Raw genomic sequence first — 22,286 nt, forward strand, 5'->3', positions numbered from 1 at the left:
TGCTGCACCAGCCATGGTTTCAGCGGTGCTTGAAATCCAGGGGCTCAAACACAGCCTAGGAAAAATCATCTAGCTTCCCATTCCATTGGCACTGTGTTTCCGGAGTGAGAAATATCTGGCGTCAAGGCCAAGTGTTGGCCACATGCCTGTCAAGCACGTGTAGTCAAAACCAAAACCCTCAGCAATTACTGTAGCTACCAGGCTCTGCGGTCCATGGGATTTTCCAGGCGAGAATACTGGAGTGGGCTGCCATTTCCTTCTCCAGGGGATCTTCCCAACCCAGGGATCGAACCTGGGTCTCCTGCATTGCAGACAGATGCTTTACCCTCTGAGCCACTAGGGAAGCCCCTCAGATAGGTTAGGAAATACTAATATGCTTGAAAGATGACTGCACTCTTGAAAAGTCTCATGAATCACACGTGAAATATTTGAAAAATGTTAAAATTTATTAATAATAGTTAACATCACACAGTTAATCCAACTAGTTCTTTATTGTACATGACAACATCTTCACTAGACTGAGTGCTCAAGGGTTTGAGATGATCTGCTACTGAGTACATCGCAGTCATAGATTGAGTCAATATACTTACACAGGCAAAGCAGCGTCAGCAAGGAACTATCACCTAACTGGGAACACAACCATTCAAAACACATTTTCCACCGTTCCGTTTTAGAAGCCACACACACAGCTCTACCTTTTAAAAATGTGCAATTTCATAGATGGTGCCTAATCTTTCAAGTTTAAAAGTTAAAGTTCACTTCTATTTCTTGGGCATCCCTTAGTGATACACAAATCTAGACACTGTTCTCACTACAAGTTTGATAAATGTGCAAAATTTGGGTGCTTTGAGTTGTGTCGTTCCATTTTTGTTTTGATCCTTGTATCCTACTCAACATTGTTAAAAGGCCTTCCCCTCTTTATTATGAAGTATATGGGTTAAATAAAAATACTAAAATGATTTAATATTTTAGGGCAGAAGTGGGCTCTCAGATTCAGGATTAACTGCACTATAAAAAGTAGGGTAAGGAAGGTTTTAGGTCCCTTTCCCTCTCTACCCAAGCAGTTTGAAATAAATACTTCTTGTAAAAACAGCTTAGCCTAGAAGTCTGTGGACAATACCTCTTATAGAACATTTACAAAACAAACCCAAGGTGAAATTTGCTAGAAGGGTACAAATCCACCAAACATGCTGTCCCTGAAGTTTTGTATGTTTGATTAACAGTTTGGTTTTGGTTTGCTATCAACAATTAGACCATTTTGCAAATATTTTTGGTGACTTCCTTTATCTTGTTAGAGAGGTTTAAAATACTACCAACTGCCCTAAGACTGAAGATTGCTAAGCAGTTTATTTGAAATGATTCCTGTTTCCTTTGTTAACATGTCATGTAATTTGTGCCAGAAAAGTTTCTAGACTGAGCAATCGGTTGGTGTGGTTTCTTCAGTCCACAGTCACAACCCCCTTCACGCTATCCCCAGACACCTTCCAAGTTTCTGAGTCTGCAGGGAAAGGAGGAGCTGCTTGACTGTTCGCTCACTTTAATGATGTTTTCCTTCTCTTTCTGCATATGAATGAGGTATTTCTAGTAACCGATCAGTATATCTTCATCTTCCATCCTTTTAACTACATTGATCTATTGAGACCCTGTGTATTTATAGACATAACAAATGAACATATAAATACATTACATATAAAGGATCATACAGTGTCAAGATGAAGGAGCAGATGCACTTCATGAACTAAATACATTTCAAATATAAATTAAAATGAAAATACAGTGTTTCCACTTCTGCAGGAAAAAATTTTAAAACAGACCAAAAAGTCTTCCCGCCCCCAAAGGTCCACTGCTTACTGATGACCTGTGAACCTACTCCCAGGACTCTAGGCTTTGGTTTAGCTTGATCAGACTCAGGATGCTTTGATTCCAGGAACGGCATCCACTGGAACCCACTAGGCAAATGCTTATAGATAAGGTTGAAGAGGGGCTGCCAGATGGCTATCCATGGACTTCCCCTCCATTGCCGCCCCTCCTCCCTGCCTGTGGGAGGATCAGGCTCAAGTCAGTGGAGACCTCTCAGCTCTCTGAGAGGAGAAATAGCACCAACCTTCAAGCTGGGGGATGCTTTCCACATAGAAATGTCATGGTCAGGCTTCAAGGTGAAGCAAACATATTTTTTATTATTGTCCCCATCCTGTAGGATTATACAGGGGCATAGAATTTGGCCAGGGGGATTACTAAAGATTAAATCCTTTTTTCGAGTTTTAAGAAAATCAATGGTAATGGTTGTGAAAAGTGTGAACAAATTGTATTTATCTCAGGAGAGCCAAGGCTTGGGAACCAAACTCTACATTGAGTAGACAGAGACAAAACCTAGTCCAATGAGGTCCTCTCTGCCAAGGAAAAGCCTAGGGGTCTGTTTCTGACACAAGGGGAATGGCATCTTATAATTTAAAGCAGGAAAGAAGGAAAACGAGAGAAAGTCCTTCCAATTGCAGGGGCTCTACCGTTGTCCAGCCTCTCGGATGCGGCAGGCCACAGCAGTGATGAGAGCTGCCCCCTTCCCACTGCCATCTTCTGACTCCAGGAAGGATACATCACATTTTGGAGCCAAGTCCTTCACCGTCTCATGCATGACTTTGGCAAAGCTGAAAAAGTTGGGAGGAAGACAGAATAAACTATCTTAGTCACGATAGATTTGTGTCCTGAAAGATAGTGCCCTAAGAAGTGATGCTGGAAACCTAGGAATAATTGAGATGGAGAAGAGGATGATAGCTACCATCCTAGTTTAATACCATAGTATTAAATACCATAGTATTAAACACTATGTATTGTGTTTCAGAAAACTGAGGTTTGGAGAGACTAGCAACATGCCCAAGTTCTATGTCACAGTGGGCAAGAGAAGCTAAGTGAGAAGCTAAGATTCAACTCTAGGACAAAAGCCTGAGATTATGGCCAGCTGTGTTCTTAAAAGAGCAGTCATTTATGCATGGCTTGCAGAAGTGCCTGTTCATCAGCTCTAGAGGGGAGGACCAAGTCCCATACATGTGATATTACACTTTCCAGAGATATTAACTCATATCAGAGTCATGTCTCACCCAAAATTTCATTAAAGGCAAAAGGAGCAGACTTAGGAGTGTGTTGTTGGGAGATGACAAGAATCAAAGATTCTTCCTGACATGGGACTAGAGGAAGAGACCCTTTGCCATTATCTACCCACTAGAGCAGGGTCAGGTTGCTCCTCCCCACTGGCAGCTGAGAATGGAGGTCCTAACATCAAGCCCCAGTGCTAGTGGCTGGACTTCTGTCCCACTTCCAACCCTCACTTGAGACTGAGGTTCCTGTTTTCACAATGACACTGAACATCAATAAGAGAAATTTAGAGCTTCTCAGGGTCCACTCTTTGCACGAACTGTAGACTCTGGGCAAGCTTCTCAACTTCTTGAAACAATCATGGTGACACAGATGACAATTCAATCAATGAGTCTCTCCATCCTGCCTTCTGCTGAGCAAGGGGCACAGCTCTGTTCTTTTAAGTTTTAGTTGAAGAGCTTCTACGGGAAAGGAACTGAGGTATATCCTGATTTTAAAACAATTTATTCAAAATATATGCAAGTGAGAGAAGAAAGGAAAAGAGAAATAGTGATGAGAGGACAAAAGGGGAAGAGATGGACAAAGACAGAAGAAAGAGTAAAAAGAAAAAGGACTTCAGTATTTCCATACTGAATTTGATGAGGGTGGCAAACTGCTTCTATAGAGGGCTAGACAATTGATACTTTGAGCTTTGTGGTCATATAGTCTGCTGTTAATAGCCAAAAGCAGCCATAGACAACACATAAACAAGTGGGCATGGCTGTGTTTCAATAAAAGTTTATTTACAAAAAGTTGTGGCTATAAGCTGCCAACTCCTACCCTAGACGATGGAAAAAAATGCTCCAGATTTCCCGCATACGAGAACATTGGCAGAAGCACTGTTTGAAATAGTCAAAATCTAGAAATAACCCAAATACTCATCATTAGGATAAATTATAGCTTAGTCACTCAAAGGTTACAGCCCTGAAAATTAATGAACTATGATTGCAGACTTCAGTGTTGAGGCATCTAAAAACCATACATGCAGTGTGAGAAAAACCAGTCACAAAAGAAAAGATGCCATGGGATTCCCCTTATGGTAAATTCAACATTAAGTAAAGCTGGGACTTCCCTGGTGGTCCTGTGGCTAAGACTGTGCTTCCAATGCAGGGGGCTCAGGTTCGATCCCTGGTCCAGGAACTAAGATCCCATATGCTGCTCAGTGCAGCCAAAAAAAATTAAGTAAAAATAAACACTATAGATGCATATATAAAATATGGGAGGAAAAAAGTGATAAACTTAATCACCTCAGCACTTATGGTGGGGAAAATGAAGGGTGCAACTGGGAGGAGCTCCCAGGGGGCTTCCAAGCTGGATGGTAAAACACAGACCTACTTCTAGTTATTAATCTTTAAACTATAATACATGCACTATATATACTCTTTGGAATGTCTGAAAATTTGCCATAAAATAAAGAGAGAGAAAGGAAAGCAGGGAAAGAATGAAGAGATGTGGGGAGAAAGGTGGGCAGGAAGAGTGGCAATTGGGCACTCACTGAGGATGTAGCTTGTAGAGGGTCCCGTCCACACCCACGGTCACTTTGAGGGTGTCCAGCCCACGGTTTTCTCGTATTTTGTCTACTACAGCGGCCATGCCTGCACCACAGAGCTGGGCTGCCCGTCGAGCCACCACGGTGCACACCTCCTTGACGATGATGCTGTCATCACACGTGCTCTCGAGCCCTAAGTGGTGGAGGATGGCACGGACCTGCAGCAGGGCCAGGCAGTCACTGGGGCAAGAGGAGACAGCCAGTGGTCAGTGACGTCCCAAGAGGGCCTGATGGCTTGCCACTCCAGAGCCTGGCTCCTTCATCAGAAGCAGTTCTGGGGGACCTGGACTTCCAAGGGCTGGGGGTAAAAGCTACCATCCGTGAGAGGTGGTTCCATTTTTAAACTCAATTCAGGAACTAGTGCTTATCACACCGGCCCACATGGACAGGAACACAAAGAAACAGCTCCCCATGCCACTTTATCTAGGCAAGTGTATCTGCTGCTACAAAACTGATACTCAAAAGGACTGGCCATGATTCCACTTATTTGGAAATAGCAAAGACAGTGATGATGCTAATATGACAGTTTTCAGTTGCAAAGCCCTTTCCTGTCCAATCTCTCATTGTCCACAGCCCAGCAGGACGAGCCTCAACAGCAACATTAGATGCCTCTTCTACTTCTCCTCCCCGACTCTGGGTGGTCTGAATCTACCTGTGCTCTATATATAGAAGAAGAAAATAGACATGTAAACTGGAACAGTATTCTGTTTACTGGTGCAGATAACTTAGGGCCCCCTCATGTAGGCTGTCTAGTTCCTGTTTTTCAATATGCCTGAGAGTAATATTAATGACAGCATTAATTCCCAGAAGGCTCTGAAACTCAGCATTCTAATTTAGAGCAGACTTCTCTTCTCTACCATTAAACTGGGGAAGAAGGCCTCGCTTTAATGAGCCACCACAGGGTGCCACTTGATCCTGGTTGCCTATTACTGCAGCCAGTGGTTACGAAGGTCCTTCTTGCCAAGCACAGGGGGCTTCGGTGAGTTATCTTCTGCCGTGCATTCCCATTTACATTCTGTGAGCAGCTATCTTTCTTTCTACCTTTGAAATTGGTCTAGAACGAGCAATACTGCTTTGCACAGGTTCATCCAGGTCAGCATGATTTTTCACGAGAATATCATATATTTTCCCTTAAAATGCCAATTGTTCATAAAGTACTTTAAAACAGCACTATATAGAGACAAACACGTTAGCTACTAAACTGACCTTTATGTAAGCCACACCCTGATCGTACCTGAACTGTGAAAATCCCAGCTTGTCTGTCCATGAAAAGGACACATGGCCCATCCTACTCCAGGCCCTAAATTCTCACCTCTCGATCTGAGACAGGAACTTGGTTTCAAAGATTCCCCTTGTCTTGAGCCGCTCTGAGATGCGGCCACGGAAGAGCAGCCCACGCTTGGTGAAATCGATGAGGATGTTACGAACAATCTCGCCCAAGTACATGCCGCTGATCATTTTCTCAAACCTGCAATGCAAGTAATGTTCATGGAGGTTAAAAAAGAAGTGTAGGATGTGCTGATACAGACCAGCCTTCACTACATTAGAAGGTAGAGAGCATACAGATTCCCGCTAGTGGAACAGGAAATGCTATCTGACTCACTTAGGCAGGATTCCTGGCATCCACACGTACTGACTCATAGCATTCAGTAAAATGTGTCCTGAGGCCTAAGGGATTCCCTGAATTGACTCCATTTAATGGGTTCATTTTCCTTCCAAGGCTTATTCCTGACTTCTCAAGAAGGAACTCACACCAGACCCCACCCCACTTCCAGAAGAGCAGGATACTGAATCTTAATCCCTGATGTTGCTGAGAATTTAGCATGCTTTCCCTTCAACCTAATCATTTATTGCTTAAATAACTAGTGCCAGCTGAGAACTAAACTGGCCAAGAGAACTGGACGTGACTACTCAATAGTTTGAGGGTCTTCCGGCTCTGCCTAGTGCCTTTAAAAATATCAGCATTCTCGATTTCAACCAAGACTCCATCATCATTTAATCTTGTCTTACTCCAGCCTGTTTTCTTTCATTAATGTTGTCTGGCTGGTTCCTGGAGGCACTTTAGCCTGTGGCCTCTACTATAGACAAATGTTTGCAAAGGATAACCCGCAGAAGTACAGTCCCTGGTTAATCCAATTAGGAAACACTACATTCAACCTCTTCCTAATGGGACCCCACCACAACAAGGGCTTGGTGATGCTGGGGCTGCCCCCTTGTCCAGGATGACAATAGAGGATGCTATACACTGGATGGATGGAGAAAGGCTTGCTCCTATTCGCTTCCTGGTCCTACCTGCCTTGGCCCAGCAATGCTTCTTCACCCTGATGGCAACAAGTGGTTCAACTGTCTGTTTTCCCTCAAGTCCCACACCTAGGTTTTAACACTTTCTCTCACCTGTCCAGTCCTCACAGTAGGAGCTGCTTCCTACATGTATACTAACTTCTGTGCTACTCAGCAACCCCCTTTGATCTTTTCATCCCTCTAAAACCTGGGTGACCAACTCCAGTTCTCCTTGCAACATAACTGTTGTGATTTTGTTTTCCCAAATGGACTTCGAGACCATCACAGTTCAACAGGGCAAAAAGGACTTAACCCAGAACTTCCCAGATGTATCTGAGAAGAAGCCCTTTCCAAAGAAATCTCTTCTGTTAACATCTCAAGAGAATGAGCATCCTGGGATTTGCTGTTGTGGGTGTCTCATCACTGTTCAGTTCTGAGATAAACATACCAGAGCCCACACGCAGCTGGGCGCCTACCTCTGTCTGCCAGGGTTGAGGGAAAGTTCATCCACAGCTGCATCAAACTCTGTGCGCAAGTCATCGAGGCATCCGTTGTCCCCGAAGGCCCCCCACTCCATGTTGACACACATCCGCCCCTCTTCCCCTTCCACCAGCTCAACATTCCGCATCTCCTCCATGTAGCAGGCATTGCTGCCTGTGCCTGCCAATCAAGAGAGGTCAGTCAGGGCCTCCCTCAGCACCATCCCCCACCTCCCAGGCTCTGTGACCCTGCAGGGGAAAGATAGTCCAAGTCCTCACCAACAATGAGGCCGACTTCACAGTGAGGGTCTTCATAGCCACAGGTCATCATAGTCCCAACTGTATCGTTCACCACAGCAACCACATCCAGGTCAAACTCCTGAGAACAACAGCAGATCCCAATCCCCAAATGAGCTACAATATTCTCCCTCAGACACATGTAGGGGAGATTTAGATGTGTATAAAACTTATTGGTGGCTCAGAGGTTAAAGCGCCTGCCTGCAACGTAGGAGACCTGGGTTCGATCCCTGGGTTGGGAAGATCCCCTGGAGAAGGAAATGGCAACCCACTCCAGTATTCTTGCCTGGAGAATCCCATGGACGGAGGAGCCTGGTGGGCTACAGTCCATGGAGTCACAAAGAGTTGGACACGACTGAGCGACTTCACTTTCAAAGCTTATATAAAGAAAGCTGAGTGCTGAGGAATTGATGCTTTTGAACTGTGGTGTTGGAGAAGACTCTTGAGAGTCCCTTGGACTGCAAGGAGATCCAACCAGTCAATCCTAAAGGAGATCAGTCCTGAGTGTTCATTGGAAGGACTGATGCTAAAGCTGAAACTCCAATACTTCAGCCACCTCATGCAAAGAGCTGACTCATTGGAAAAGACCCTGATGCTGGGTGGGATTTGGGGCAGGAGGAGGTGACGACAGAGGATGGGATGGCTGGATGGTCGATGGACATGGGTTTGGGTAAACTCCGGGAGTTGGTGATGGACAGGGAGGCCTGGCGTGCTGCCGTTCATGGGGTCGCAAAGAGTCGGACACGACTGAGCGACTGAACTGAACTGAACTGAACTGACAGTTTATATAGCAGGGCTTATTTGCTCTGCTCAAATGTCACCTCCTCAGAAACCTTCCCTGGTTATACTATTTAAAAGAATGTGCTTCCCCAGCCCCACTCACCCTGTCCTCACCCAACTTCATTTCCTTCATAGCACAAAAGCACCTGACGTTAGCTCACGGTTTGTTTATAGAATGAGAGCTTGTGGCCATTCCTGAATCCCCAGTTGCCTAGAGGAAGGCTTGACAGACCATGGACACTCACAAACTGCTGAAGGACTACAATAATTATCCCTGTGACCAGCACAACTGCACTTAACAGTTCCCCCCACTTTTGTACACAGAGACCCCTTCAGGCCTCGTGCTCTGCCTCCCCTACCTCTCGCCGGTGGATGGCTTCCTTCAGCAGCATAACTACGTCCTCACCCTCGCAGCCAGACGCCTTGAAGCCTTTAGTCCACTTCAGGAGGATGCTCTAAAAATCACACATGGGCAGGGAGGTGGATATCAGAGAAGGACTCTTGGCTCATTCTCTAGTTGTCAACCTCACAGGTTATCAGAGGCCCTTTGAAAACCAATCATCTCACCCATAAGTTATTCTAAACCTGTCTCACCTACTAGAAGGGCCTACTGTGCAACAGGTATTGGGCTAAGCACAGCACATATGTTACACCATTTAATCCTCACAGCAACTGTGTGAAATGTCTGTCATTATCGTGCCCATTTTACAGGTAACTCTGGCCCTGGAGTAAACTGCCCAAGGCCTGCAGCTTGGAACAGAGGAGGCCCTCACCCCCAGGCTCACCAACTCCAATGCACGGGCTCATAAGCACCACACAACTGCCCCTGCCAAGGAGCTAAGCTCTATACGCTCGTTGCCCTCACCATGAAAAACAGTTTGCCTGAACATTACACAGAGGGGTCGGTTTGTGTCTCTGAATTTTCAGACTCCACTATGAAGTGAACAAGTACCCTCTGCTGAGTTACAGGGCCTTTCAGGAGCAGATATATGATGGCTTTGAATATGGGGGGCTGTTTCATATACTGCTCCCTGGTTCCCTCTGTGCTGCTTCAGTCCATCAGGGAATAGGCATCCAGGACCCCCACGCCACTCTTGAGAGGCCGGAACCCAAACAAGGGCCACATGCTTACTATCTACCCACTGCATGGTTTCTCCAGGACTTGCTTGGTTTCTCACGGCCCAGGAGTTTAATATCACAAGTCCCACTGTGTTCGGATCCCAGGAAACTCAGAAAAACAAAGTTCAATCTCAGTAGTGACCTAGTTTACACACCTATATCCAAACCACTCTGATTTTCTTGTTTACAAATTAGCTTGACATCTCTGATGAAATTTTTATTTGGTACTTTCAACCATTCGGAATGTTGAAATAACATTACTGTAAGTGGTCGTTAAATAATACGGCATGCAGAGGCCCCAACAGCTGGGGAGAGCTGCCCGTGGCCACCAGCTAAGCCAGGCATCTTGCGGCCTCTGGGCTTCAGAACCTGCTGATTTCCTCATCAACAGACTGGTCTCAGCAGAGCAGAACCCAATTTATAGACAGAACAACAGATAGAACCCAGCTTCTACGTCTCTTGTTCTTAGCTTTCACAGTTCTAGACTGAGCTTACAGATGCTTACAGAAACTTAGAACATATGGCATAAATGAAATACAATGACCTGGAACTTTACAATTCAGGCATGAAAAGAAACAGTTGACATGTCTTGGGGCCACCAGATATATATATAAGAATATATATGTCTATAAACATATATATACATGCTATACTTGAAAAGTATACTTGAAAAGTCTGTTAAAAATATTTCACTAGAAGAAGTATACTTGAAAAGTCTGTTAAAAATATTTCAGTAGAAGTCTAGAAGCATATAAACTGGAATTTTTTTTATCTTCCTATTAATCACATTTTGTACATTTCTGTATTATAGAGTTTATACTTTAAAATATTTTTCTGGTCTTACCACCAGTGTTCTCCCAAATCATTGAGATTCCTTCCAAAAAATTAGTCGCTAATATCAGGCAGTGAATGACTCATGACTTAACTATTTCCCAACTGTTGAATAACTTAATTTGTTTCTAATGACTGTTATAATAAGCAATGTTTCATTAAATATCACATAAATGCTTATATACATGTTTGGTAAGTACTTTTGGTAAACTGATGCAAATGAGAAGGCTTTGAAAACCAGTGCATTAATGGAAAAAATACTATGTTGAGACAAAGAAGCTGGAAAAACTAAAAGCAATCCTAGACTAACACTGGACAAATGTTAACAGATGTTGGGAAATACCGGATTCGGCAGGGTTTTTACCAGGACTTCCTAACACCTGACCTGTGCTAGCAGTGCACGGGGTAAATTTAACTCGCAGAGGGAGGACTAGGAGGCATTTACAAAACTCAGCTGAGTGACATAAGGGCTGCTGTGAGCGCACCAGATCTTTATCCCCTGCTTCAGTCACCCAAGGCAAGTTGGCAGGGAATAAAAATCAAAGGCGACAATAGGGAAATATCACGACATCCAAACAGGGGATGGAGTGAAATGTCCCGAGCCCAGAACAGGGGCCGCAGCTGAGCATAACTGACAGCATGGACTCATGTGTCCAGAAACTGGAATGAAATCATGGCTTAGCCACTCGCAGGCTACATGACCTGCAAGATATTTGGCCTCTCTGTAGACCTGGTTCTCCTTTCTGCAAAATGGGCACACAAACACCTACCTTATATGGTTGCTATGAGGGTTAAATGAGGAAACCTAGCAGAGTACCTTGCACAAAATACTTTAAAAAATGTCAGTTGTTGATATTATCAGCAGCATCATCGTCATCCCAAAGATTGTTACCTACTTCACTCTCACCAGCTCTGACTTGCTCATTCCCATCAAAAAGCCCTTCCCCATGACTGATCCCTAATGCCTGTCTTTTCTTCCTCTTGGGTCAGCTTTCTCCCTTGCTCAAAACTCTGGCTGGTTCAGAGTTAGTAAAGCCCATGGAGAGCCCTCCAGGAAAGCACTGTTACCTCGTCCAGGCTGTTCTGCTGGCAGGGGAAGGAGAAAGTGAAACCTAGAGGCAGGGACACACCCTTCATGCCCATGTACTCCAGGAAGTCTGCAATGCACTGGACGATGTGGTCGAAGAGCTGTAAGGAGAAGTTGGACTCTGAGCGGGGTGGTGGGTGGGCCAGGGCAGGCTGCACCCAGCAGGGCCAGAACACTGGCTCTGGGCCTTTACCCAAGAGAAAAGCCAGCTCGGGCACATCCTTAAGTAAAGGCCAGCCAGAGCCCTAGCCCACCTACTCCTCCCCAGGACCACGGGAGAAAGCAGAGAAAGCACTGTCCTCCCGGGTGAGAAGCGGGTATCTCCCGGAGTCCCCTCCCAGAGGAGCCCCTGTCTTACCTCGTCCCCTGTGCCATGCATGACTTCCTGTGGGATAGAGTAGATCTTGTTGTGCATCTCCACCCCACGTCGCTTCCCGTTCCGCACACGCACCAGCAGGACCCGGAAATTGGTACCCCCAAGGTCCAAGGCCAGGAAGTCTCCTTTCTCTGGAAAATAAGCCCAGGAAGATAATTCACTGGGGCTAAAGAGACTGACAGTCACCTTCCCCTAATGAGGAGCTCTCCCAGGAGGCCCTGGACAACCTCAGCATAATAGACAGTGGTTTAGTCACTAAGTTGTGTCTGATTCTTGCAACCCCATGAACTGTAGCCCGCCAGGCTCCTCTGTCCATGAGATTTCCCAGGCAAGAATACTGGAGTGGGTTGCCATTTCCTTCTCCATGATAGACAGTAAGCTCTACCTAATGATAAAGAAAATAACAACCCTGGGATTAGAGATTTCTTGGCTCCTTAGTGGTTCTCAAATGAATTCAAGTTGCAGGATCCCAGGAATTACAATGAGCTCCAGAACACAGGAAAGAAATGGTGATATGGTACATTCCAAAATATCCAAATATGCCACCTGTACAAAATCAAAGGCCACCTTACATAAGGTTCCAGAATAGAGAAGAGAGAAGGAACAACAGAGTCCAACTCTTTAAAGAAAACTGAAGGGAAATCTTTCTAAATGAGAAAACCCTCCTTTGTAGGACAGTCACAATGCACTGCATGCCTCAATCACAGTTTCCATGCAACCCTCAGGCAGCTGCGTTCCCCTCTATAGAGGAGCGAGACCTGGCTGAACTAGGGTGCAACAATACACCTGTTCCTGGTAGCACAAAGCAGCCATAAACAATATGTAAGCAAATGGGCATGGTTGTGTACTAATAAAACTTTATTTGTAAAAATAGGCAGTGGGCTAGATTTAGACCATGGATTTTAGTTTGCCAACCCCTGACCTTATATGAGCTAACCCTGGAACCAAAATTCCTAGATTTGAATCCAGCTCTACTATCTTCTAGTTGGGCTGCTGCTACTGCTAAGTCACTTCAGTCGTGTCCAACTCTGTGTGACCCCGTAGATGGGAGCCCACCAGGCTCCCCCGTCCCTGGGATTCTCCAGGCAAGAACACTGGAGTGGGTTGCCATTTCCTTCTCCAATGCATGAAAGTGAAAAGTGAAAGTGAAGTCGCTCAGTCATGTCTGACCCTCAGCGACCCCATGGACTGCAGCCTGCCAGGCTCCTCCATCCATGGGATTTTCCAGGCGAGAGTACTGGAGTGGGGTGCCATTGCATTCTCTGTCTAGTTGGGCAGGTTTCTTAATTTCCCTGTGCCTAGGTTTTGTGTAAAACATAATAGCTTATTAACAAACAAAATTAACTACGAGTGTCTGTTAACAGTTGAAGATTAAATGAATTAATACATGTGGAATGCTTAGAGAAGCGTTTGACACATAGTAAGCATTCATTTACATAGTAAGCAAGTATTTACTATGATCACTGTTCAGTTTTAGCAAAGGAGTGCCTTGGTTGAGCTCACTGAACACCAGAATTTCCCAGTACTACAGCTGAAGAAACACATTCGACAATCTGACCTGAACACCTAATGCTAAGGCTAAGGGAGTCCTCTTGGAGTGACTGAGCCCTGCGGTGAGCTGGGTGGCAGCCCTTCTGCATACCTGTGCCATCAGGGGTGGCACACACATAGGTGGGCAGCATCTTGACAGGAGCAATGGCGTGAGTCTCCTTGCTCAGACCTCGCTCCATTTCTATCTTCATCCTCCTCTTGACCTCCAGCAGCTGCTCACGGCTCAGCTTCAGAGACTCCAGGGTCTTCTGGCGGGCTCGGTGCTGATCAGCCAGCCGATAGGCCACTGCCGTCACCATGGCTGCCCCCTTGCCACTGCCATCCTCAGAGCGGAGGAAGCGGACGTCACAGTCAGGCACGAGGCGCCGCACGGTCTTGTGAAGACGCTTGGCAAAGCTGCAGTCACAGAGAGGGGTAAGAGTTGGGTGCCCACAGGTAGGGTCAGTGGTACAAATGTTTAGGGCAGTAGCTCACCACCTCAGCCCAAATGACACCCTAAACACTCTCTCCCTACTCTTTCCCAGGTTAGGGGTCACTGCATAAAAGCTCAAAATATTTAACTGCAACCACCCTGTGAAAAGAAAAGGACCCTTCTGGGAAACCACCATTTCCTGCACACACTCACAGAAGACCCCCTTCTCACAGGCCCCAGCTCCTCTGCCCAACTTATCAGCCTCAGGTGACTCTGACACCAACTACTATTCATGTTTCATCAATTCAGCAGATGCTCCCTAGGAAAGACCCAAAAACAGAAACGTCAAAATGCTCTTCTAGACTTCGGCCTCTCTTTGGCTGCTTTCTGCCAAGAACCCCAGAGGTGTCTGAACAGCTAAGGATTTGTGTGGTGGCTGCTTGGAGCCACCATCTCCAAGGCCTTAATACTCCAAGTGTGGCCCATGGGCCAGCAGCATCCCTGGGTGCTATCAGAGACACAGGATCTCAGGCTGAACCCAGACCTTCTGAACCAGAATCTGCCTCTTAACTAGATCCTCTAGTCATCTGTGTGTACTTTAAAGTTTCTGAAGCACTGGGCCAGGAGCCTAGGACATGGAAGAGCTGAGACCCTCCGCATTCCCCTTCAGTTAATGCAGGGCCATTGACCTGGTGTTCTTATTAGGTGAAAATGATAAGCTAAGTGGGTACCATAGAAAAAAATATCTTTCAAGTCCCAACTGAAATTTGAATATTTAAGCACTTATGACTAAGGGATCAAAACATAGAAGGCAGGGCAGGATTAATTCAATACCTAGGTGAGCCAGAGAAACTGGAACTAAGAAAGTACAAAAAAAGAGCCCCCAAAAGCCAGGAGAGCTCCGAGGAAAGCCTCCACCCATGCTGAGGTCAGTACACTTTCAGCTCCCACTTGCCCAGTGGGGAGCTTTCATTCCACAAAGAACCTGGACGCCATGGCCCATCTCCACCACCCTCACAGTGCAACCCTGAGTTCCTGCGGAGTCAGGCCTCTCAGAGGGCCCGCGTGCTGACTCACTGGGGGTGCTTCTTGTAGACTGAGCCGTCGACCCCGACAGTGGAGCGCAGCCGGTCCACGCCTTTGTTCTCCTTGATGCGCCACAGCACGGCTGCCAGCGTGGCCGCGCACAGGCTGGCCGAGCGTGTGGACACGATCTGGCAGACCCGATGAGTGGCCACACAGTCCTCATGTGTTGGGTCCAGACCCAGCCGCACCAGGATCTCACGGGCCTTCTGGATGCCATCCTTCTCCCTGGGGATCAGAAACAGCGTGTGAGCAGGCATCTACTCACCGTGGCCGGTGGGAGGGAAGATGTGTGCCCACAGAGAAAGCCCTCAGCCCCGGCAAATGCCACGTCCCAGGGAAGACAGACACCTGCCTCGCTGTTCTGCCCGCCTATGGAACAAGGAGGCGAAGAAAGCACAAGCTGACGTCTTCTTTCCCCCCTGCCACCCCCCACACACGCAGTACTTCAGGTGCCCCTGTTTCCCCAGTGAGAACAACCATGTTTCCTTATGCACACACTATGGGAGGACAAGGCCCTGTTCCTGGGGCTTTACACACCAAGTTGTGTGTGTATCATCAGTTTGCTTGTCTCAGGATAGTGGGAATGTTGTCCCTGCCACCAACTCTCTCTGACCACAGGAACCCAGCTGTGGAGCCCACCCTACTTTCTCTCTATCAAGCAGTCAGTCTGTTGCATTTCACAGTGCAGTTGGCAGTGCTTTAACTTGCATCTAAAGATGTTGGTCAAGGGTTGATGCTTTCAGATTAGCCCTCTTTTTAGCGGGAACTAAGTGTCCACAAATATCGAGCACTGTCATTTCCTCCAAGTTTAACAAGGAGGTACAGTTCATTCAAGTATCCCACTAATAACAAAGTCATTTGGACTGTCTCACTGCTCCTGTTAGCACCAGAATCATCTCCTCTCCACCATCTGGTGCCTGAAACAAGGCCTCCTCAAGTGACAAGTGGAAGTCTCAAGAAGAGGAAACCAGGGCTTCCCTGGTGGCTCAGTGGTAAAGAATCCACCTGCCAATGCAGGAGACACGGGTTGATCCCTGGTCTGGGTAGATTCCACATGCCACAGAGATTCTAAGCCCATGTGCCACTGCTATTGAACCTGGGCTCTAGAGCCCGGGAACCACAACTATCTTGCCCGCGTGCTACTGAAGCCAATGAGTCCACGCTCCACAACGAGAGAAGCCACCACAATGAAAAGCCCACGCACAGCAATGAAAAGCCGCCCCTACTCACTGAAACTAGAGGGAAGTCTGCACAGCAATGAAGATACAGCACAATCAAAAACAAATAAATAAATAAATAAAGATGCAGTTAAAAAAAAAAAAAACAACAGGAAACCAAGTCCAACTTTTTGGATATCGTTGATTGGAAAACAAAAATCAGACCATGCTCACTCCCATTCCCGCTGCTCAGTGAAAATGCAGGCCTCAACTCTAACTTTTGGAACTAATGGGTCGTCCAAGGACCTCTTTTTCTGTTATGAAGCACGAGTCAGGATAAAGCCCTTTCTGAAAATCTCCAGTAGGGAATGATTGTCTGAGGAGGTCTTACAGATAGCTGAGACGTGAAAGACAAAGGAGAAAGGGAAAGATACACCCAACTAAATAAGTTCCAGAGAATACCAAGGAGAGAGAAGAAAGCCTTCTTAAGTGACCAATGCAAAGAAATAGAGAAAAACAATAGGCTGGGAAAGGCTAGAGATCTCCTCAAGAAAACTGGAGATATCAAGGGAACATTTCATGCAAAGATGGGCTCAATAAAGGACACAGATGGCAAGGACCTAAAAGAAGCAGCAGAGATTTTTAAAAAATGGCAAGAATTCACTGAAGAGTTGTACAAATGCCTTAATGATCCAGATAACCACAGTGGTGTGGTCACTCACCTAGAGCCAGACATCCTAGAGGTGAAGTCAAGTAGGTCTTAGGAAGCATCACTACAAAGTTAGTGGTGGTGATGGAATTCCAGCTGAGCTATTTCAAATCCTAAAAGATGATGCTGTTAAAGTGCTGGGCTCAATATGCCAGCAAACCTGGAAAACTCAGCAATGGCTACAGGACTGGAAAAGGTCAGTTTTCATTCCAATCCCAAAGAAGGGCAATGCCAAAGAATGTTGAAACTATCATACAATTGTGTTCATTTCACATGCTAGCAAGATAATGCTCAAAATCCTTCAAACTAGGTTCAACAGTATGTGAGCCAAGAACTTCCAGATGTACAATCTGGATTTAGGAAAGGCAGGGGAATCAGAGATCAAGTTGCCAACATCTGTTAAATCATAGAAAATGCAAGGAAATTCCAGAAAAATATGTACTTTTGCTTCACTGACTATGCTAAAGCCTTTGTGTGGATCACAACAAACTGTGGAAATTTTTACAGAGATGGGAATATCAGACCACCTACCTGCCTCCTGAGAAATCTGTATGCAGGTCAAGAAGCAACAGTTAGAACTGGACATAAAACAATGAACTGGTTCAAAACTGGGAAAAGAGTATGCTAAGACTATATATTGTCACCCTGTTTATTTTACTTCTATGCAGAGTACATTATGTGAAATGCTGGGCTGGATGAATCACAAGCTGGAGTCAAGATTGCCAGGAGAAATGTCAATAACCTCAGATATGCAGATGGTCCCATCGTAATGGCAGAGAGCAAAGAGGAACTAAAGAGCCTCTTGATGAAGGTGAAAGAGGAGAGTGGAAAAGCTGGCTTAAAACTCAACGTTCAAAAAACAAAGATCATAACATCCGGTCCCATCATTTCATGGCAAATAGATGGGCAAAGAAATGAAAACAGTGGCAGATTTTATTTTCTCGGGCTCCAAAATCACTGCAGATGGTGACTGCAGCCATGAAATTAAAAGACACTTGCTCCTTGGTAGAAAAGCTATGACAAACCCAGACAGCATATTAAAAGCAGAAATATCACTTTGCAGACAAAGGTCCATATAATCAAACCTATGGTTTTTCCAGTAGTCATGTACAGATGTGAGAGTTAAGAAGGCTGAGTGCTAAAGAACTGATGCTTTCAAATTGTGGTGCTGGAGAAGACTCTTGAGAGTTCCTTGGACAGCGATGAGATAAAAGCAGTCAATCCTAAAGGAAATCAACCCTGAATATTCATTGGGAAGGACTGATGCTGAAGCTGAAGCTCCAATACCTTGGCCACCTGATGTGAAGAGTCAATTCATTGGAAAAGCCCCTGATTCTGAGAAAGACTGAGGGCAGGAGAGGAAGGGGGCATCAGCGATGAGATGGTTGGATGGCATCACTGAACACTGGACATGAGTTTGAGCAAACTCCAGGAGACAGTAAAGGACAGGGAAGTCTGCATGCTGCAGTCCATGGAATCGCAAAGGGCCAGACACCACTTAGCAACTAAACAACAAAAGGAATGAAATGCCAGGGCTTCAGGAAAGAGAAGTAGATGAAAATAAATCATTGAGGGGTCCACAGGGAACCTCTAGCATAAAGCTGAGATCCCTGTGCCAGGCAGGAACTCGAGTACAAAAGTGAAAGTCCTTGCATGGGGGCCAGCTCTCCCCAGCACCATGAGTCACTCTGGTAGTCAGCACATTCAAAACAGACACAAGTGGAAAATATGTGGCAAGTGACATCAAGCCATAGGCCTGCCACATGAGGCCAAGGCCTCACGCTGGGGGAGACCTTCCTGCTGTCCACATCTGAAGGGTCAACAGCCTGAGCTTCTTCCTCATTCCCCAGCCATCTGTCCACCCTTCTGAGGTCCCAGCAAACAGAGAAGGACCCGAAGCTTACCCTTCAATATCTGAAACATCTTTGGTCTCAAAATGGCCTGTGGCAAGAAGTTCAGGGCTGAGCTTCCCCCCAAAAAGCAGCTCCTCCTTGGCCATCTTCACCAGGATAAGCCTCACCAGTTCCCCCATGTACATTCCACTGATCATCTTTTCAAATCTGCAGAGAGAGATACAGCAAAAAAACATAAGTCTCTGCTGCCAGTAAACCTGACCCGTCCTTGTAGAAGCAGCAGGCACGCATGGCGCCTATGCAGAACAAAGGCAAACGTGTGCGGCACTGACCAGGAGTGAGATGTGTAGAGAAGTGACAGCTGGGCACAAACGGGGTTGGAGGCACTGGGAGCTTAGGCTGCCTCTGCAGGCAGGTGGGCCTCGAACTATGGAGAAGGAGGGTCCTTTAGCAGCCAAACCAAACACCCAGGGAGTGTGGGACACTCCCCCAAAGCTTGAATTTGAGGTGTAGTGGGTTATGTGGTAGGGTAGCAATTTTTAATAAACTTTTTCTCTAGCAAGGAAATGCTCTTTTAAAATGAATTCTTATGCAAAACCTCAGTATTTATCTCAAGCAGGAAAAAAAAAAAAAACCACAGGTCACTCTAATTAAACTTGGGAGCACAGGGCTAGCAACTCGTCACCTCAAACTTCCTTCCCCTTGCAGGCCATCTGTGGCTTCCTGAGAAAACAGAACAACGTGGGATGGAAGGGGGATTGGGCAAGAATAGGGACAGATGAGAAGGAGCTCTAAGTGTCGCACGGTTTGGGGAATCTGGAAGTGAGACATGCTGGCAGTTTCTGAGCAGGAAGGCGACAAGATAGCCGAGAGGGAAGTTGGGTAATTTATTTTTTCAACACTAGGTGACAGTGTTTTCTTATAAAGTCTTCCTGGCTTAGATATACGACAGGCGAAACCGCCCTTGCAATTCTTTTTAGCCAAAAAAAAAAAAGGCCCTTTCCTGGTATCTTAGAAAGGATCTAGGTCCCACACAGGGCCTTCAGAGAAGGCCCAGAGCAGGGTGTGAAGAAATTCCAAAGTCACCTGGTGCACACTACAAGAGAAGAAGCCGGGCCCTCAGGAAGTGACTTGCCCAAGACCCAAACACAGGTATGGCAGAACTAGAGCTAAGTGGAGAGCTGGCAAAGCTGCTTGAGCAGGAGGTATGTTTAAAATGTTTAAGTGCCGCACAGGCACGCTGCCTAAGAGGCAGCCCAGGTTCGGCAGTAAGGAACTCACATGTCTACTTCCGTACCTTCTCCAAAACAGCTGGTTCTGTGAGAGATAAGGGAGGGCGCCAGTGGGGCTCTGAAGTGTGAGTGGTAAAAGTTTTTATCCCAGGTTTTAAAAACACTTTGTTTCAGTTGGTGTTTGGAACACATTTATTTAGAAATATAATGAGTGAGAAAAAAGTTCGTATTCAAGCCCAGCAATAACTTCAGGGATAGTTGATCCATTGGCAATATGTCCTCCCAGCCTTTTTTGTTTTTGTTTGTTTGTTGAGCAGTTTTTTCAGTCCATGAATTTCTCACCAGCCGTGGTAGACACAGCCAGTATTCTATGAATGGACTCTCTTTTCAACATGTGAGAGAAGCTTGTGACTTAAATAAGCTGTGCTTTGAGGAAGCAAGGACACCCCCCCGTAGAGCAAAAGACTCTCTTATAAAGCTGGTTTATAAGGTTGGATTTTATTTCTTTCTAGCAGGGATAAGTACTAGATTTCCTACAATAGTCACAGCACCAATAAGACCATAGAGGGCCTAGGAATTCCCTGGCGGTACAGTTGTTGGGACTCTGAGCTTTCTGGGCTGAGGGCCCTGGTTCAGTCCCTGGCCAGGGAACTAAGATCCCGCAAGGCTCAAAAAAAAAGGCCAGAGAGGACTTGATTGCTCAAAATGTTTTGTAATTGCCTTTAGAGCTTGCGGCAATCCCTGTTTCAAGATCTTTAATAAGGACATTAGGCAAATGTTTGTGAGATTGAAATAACGTTTTATAAGAGCCAGAAGTAACCAAAAACTAAGTCTGACCAGATTGGAGAATATAACATCCAGGGACCAAAAAAAAAAGTTAGAGCCCCTCCTCCAGTCCACCCAAGGACCGAGGTTGGACCACAGGTCCAGAGAAGGAGGCCAAAGGGGCTCCTTAACCAACTTTTCTACAGGCCTTGAGCCTGCCTACAGCTATAGCAAGAGGCCCTGGGACTCTTGCAACTCAGTCTAGTTCATAATAGGCAGCAATTAGGAGCCAACTCTCAGCCTCATGCCCTGGGCAGTGACAGAGGTGGGAGCTATGAAATGAGCTTTCAGATCCCTTATCTTTGCTATCTCATCATGGCTTTTCTTATGTGGTGCACAAATTGTTTCTATGGACAACATACAGCCTGAAGGCAGAGTGAAAGAGCAGGGCAGCACACTTAGAATACGATCTTCTAAAATGACCACTCTTGAGGGTCAAATTATTAGCCATACTCTGGTTTGTCCACTTGCTCTATCTTTTGTAGACAGCTCTCAGCAACTGATAGTCACAATATATGTAACAAGCACATTTCCATAAGCAGTGGGTGCCTTGGTAACTTTAGGGGCTATATATAAAGCTGTAAAGTAAAAATAAGAACCACCCCCTAGCCCTGGCCAGCCCCCACCTCAGCTCCTGAGCCCAGCCCTTGAGCCCACTGCACACAGGGGGCCACTCACAGTTGCTTCCCGGGGTTCAGAGAGCCCATGTCGATCTCCTGATCAAACTCCGTACGGATGTCATCAAGCGCACCGTCATCCCCAAAGGCCCCCCATTCCATATTGATACACATCCGGCCCTCGTCGCCCTCCACCGTGTCGATGTGGCGCATCTCTTCCATGTAGCAAGCATTGCTGCCTGTGCCTGGACAAAACAAGAGAATGCTCAGCACCCACTCACACTGTCCTCCCCCAGCCCCCGGCCCCCATCTCCCTCTTAAAACTCTGTCCTAAGACTGCTCAGTGTGACTGGGATTCCTCCCTGGAGGCTCCTGGGGCATCTCGACATGGTCCAACCCACTACCACCCACAACTCCTCAAGTCCTGGCTCAGCCCTCAAAAGTGACCATACCATTATCTTCTAACAGGAAGTACAAAGGAAGATCCAGGCCATGGACTCCTCCTCTCTTTGCAGCCCACACCCGCACTCCATTGGCCAGCACTGTTCACACACCCACAATGCTCACACGCAGTGTTCACGTACCCACAATGAGACCAATCTCACAGTTCTGGTCATCATAGCCACAGGTCATCATGGTCCCAACGGTATCATTCACTACAGCCACAATATCAATATCAAAGTCCTGCAGGGATAAAAGGGGAACCCTAACTTTCACTGTCACAGAAAGACTACAGATGTGAAGACGAAGAGTAATAAGACACACAGCTCAAGAGCAGGGCTAGAGCTGGAAGTTGGGTCCAGATCCAGTCTAACGACAGCATCTCACTGCCCACCCCACTGGTCTTCATCACAGAGGACTTCCCTTACAGCAGGCCTGCAGTGTAGTTCACAGCCGTTACTACGATAAGAAGAGCA

At 46.2% G+C, this 22,286-nt stretch overlaps 1 protein-coding gene across 1 annotated transcript in view; it reads right to left on the reverse strand.

Annotated features, from left to right (window-relative positions):
- Positions 1-425: 425 nt before the first annotated feature.
- HK2 (hexokinase 2) overlaps positions 426-22,286 on the reverse strand; it is a 69,295-nt gene continuing 47,434 nt past the window's right edge. The window contains exons 6-18 of the mRNA XM_061431819.1: positions 21,954-22,053; positions 21,431-21,614; positions 18,747-18,902; positions 14,968-15,201; positions 13,570-13,874; positions 11,910-12,058; positions 11,533-11,652; positions 8,874-8,969; positions 7,717-7,816; positions 7,435-7,618; positions 5,991-6,146; positions 4,625-4,858; positions 426-2,645 (exon numbers count right to left, since the gene is read on the reverse strand). Of these exons, the coding sequence (XP_061287803.1) occupies positions 2,501-2,645; positions 4,625-4,858; positions 5,991-6,146; positions 7,435-7,618; positions 7,717-7,816; positions 8,874-8,969; positions 11,533-11,652; positions 11,910-12,058; positions 13,570-13,874; positions 14,968-15,201; positions 18,747-18,902; positions 21,431-21,614; positions 21,954-22,053 (2,163 nt within the window). The 3' untranslated portion in view covers positions 426-2,500. The remainder of the gene's footprint in view (positions 2,646-4,624; positions 4,859-5,990; positions 6,147-7,434; positions 7,619-7,716; positions 7,817-8,873; positions 8,970-11,532; positions 11,653-11,909; positions 12,059-13,569; positions 13,875-14,967; positions 15,202-18,746; positions 18,903-21,430; positions 21,615-21,953; positions 22,054-22,286) is intronic.

The sequence above is a fragment of the Bos javanicus genome, chromosome 11, assembly GCF_032452875.1.
Source record: "Bos javanicus breed banteng chromosome 11, ARS-OSU_banteng_1.0, whole genome shotgun sequence".
NCBI lineage: Eukaryota > Metazoa > Chordata > Mammalia > Artiodactyla > Bovidae > Bos > Bos javanicus.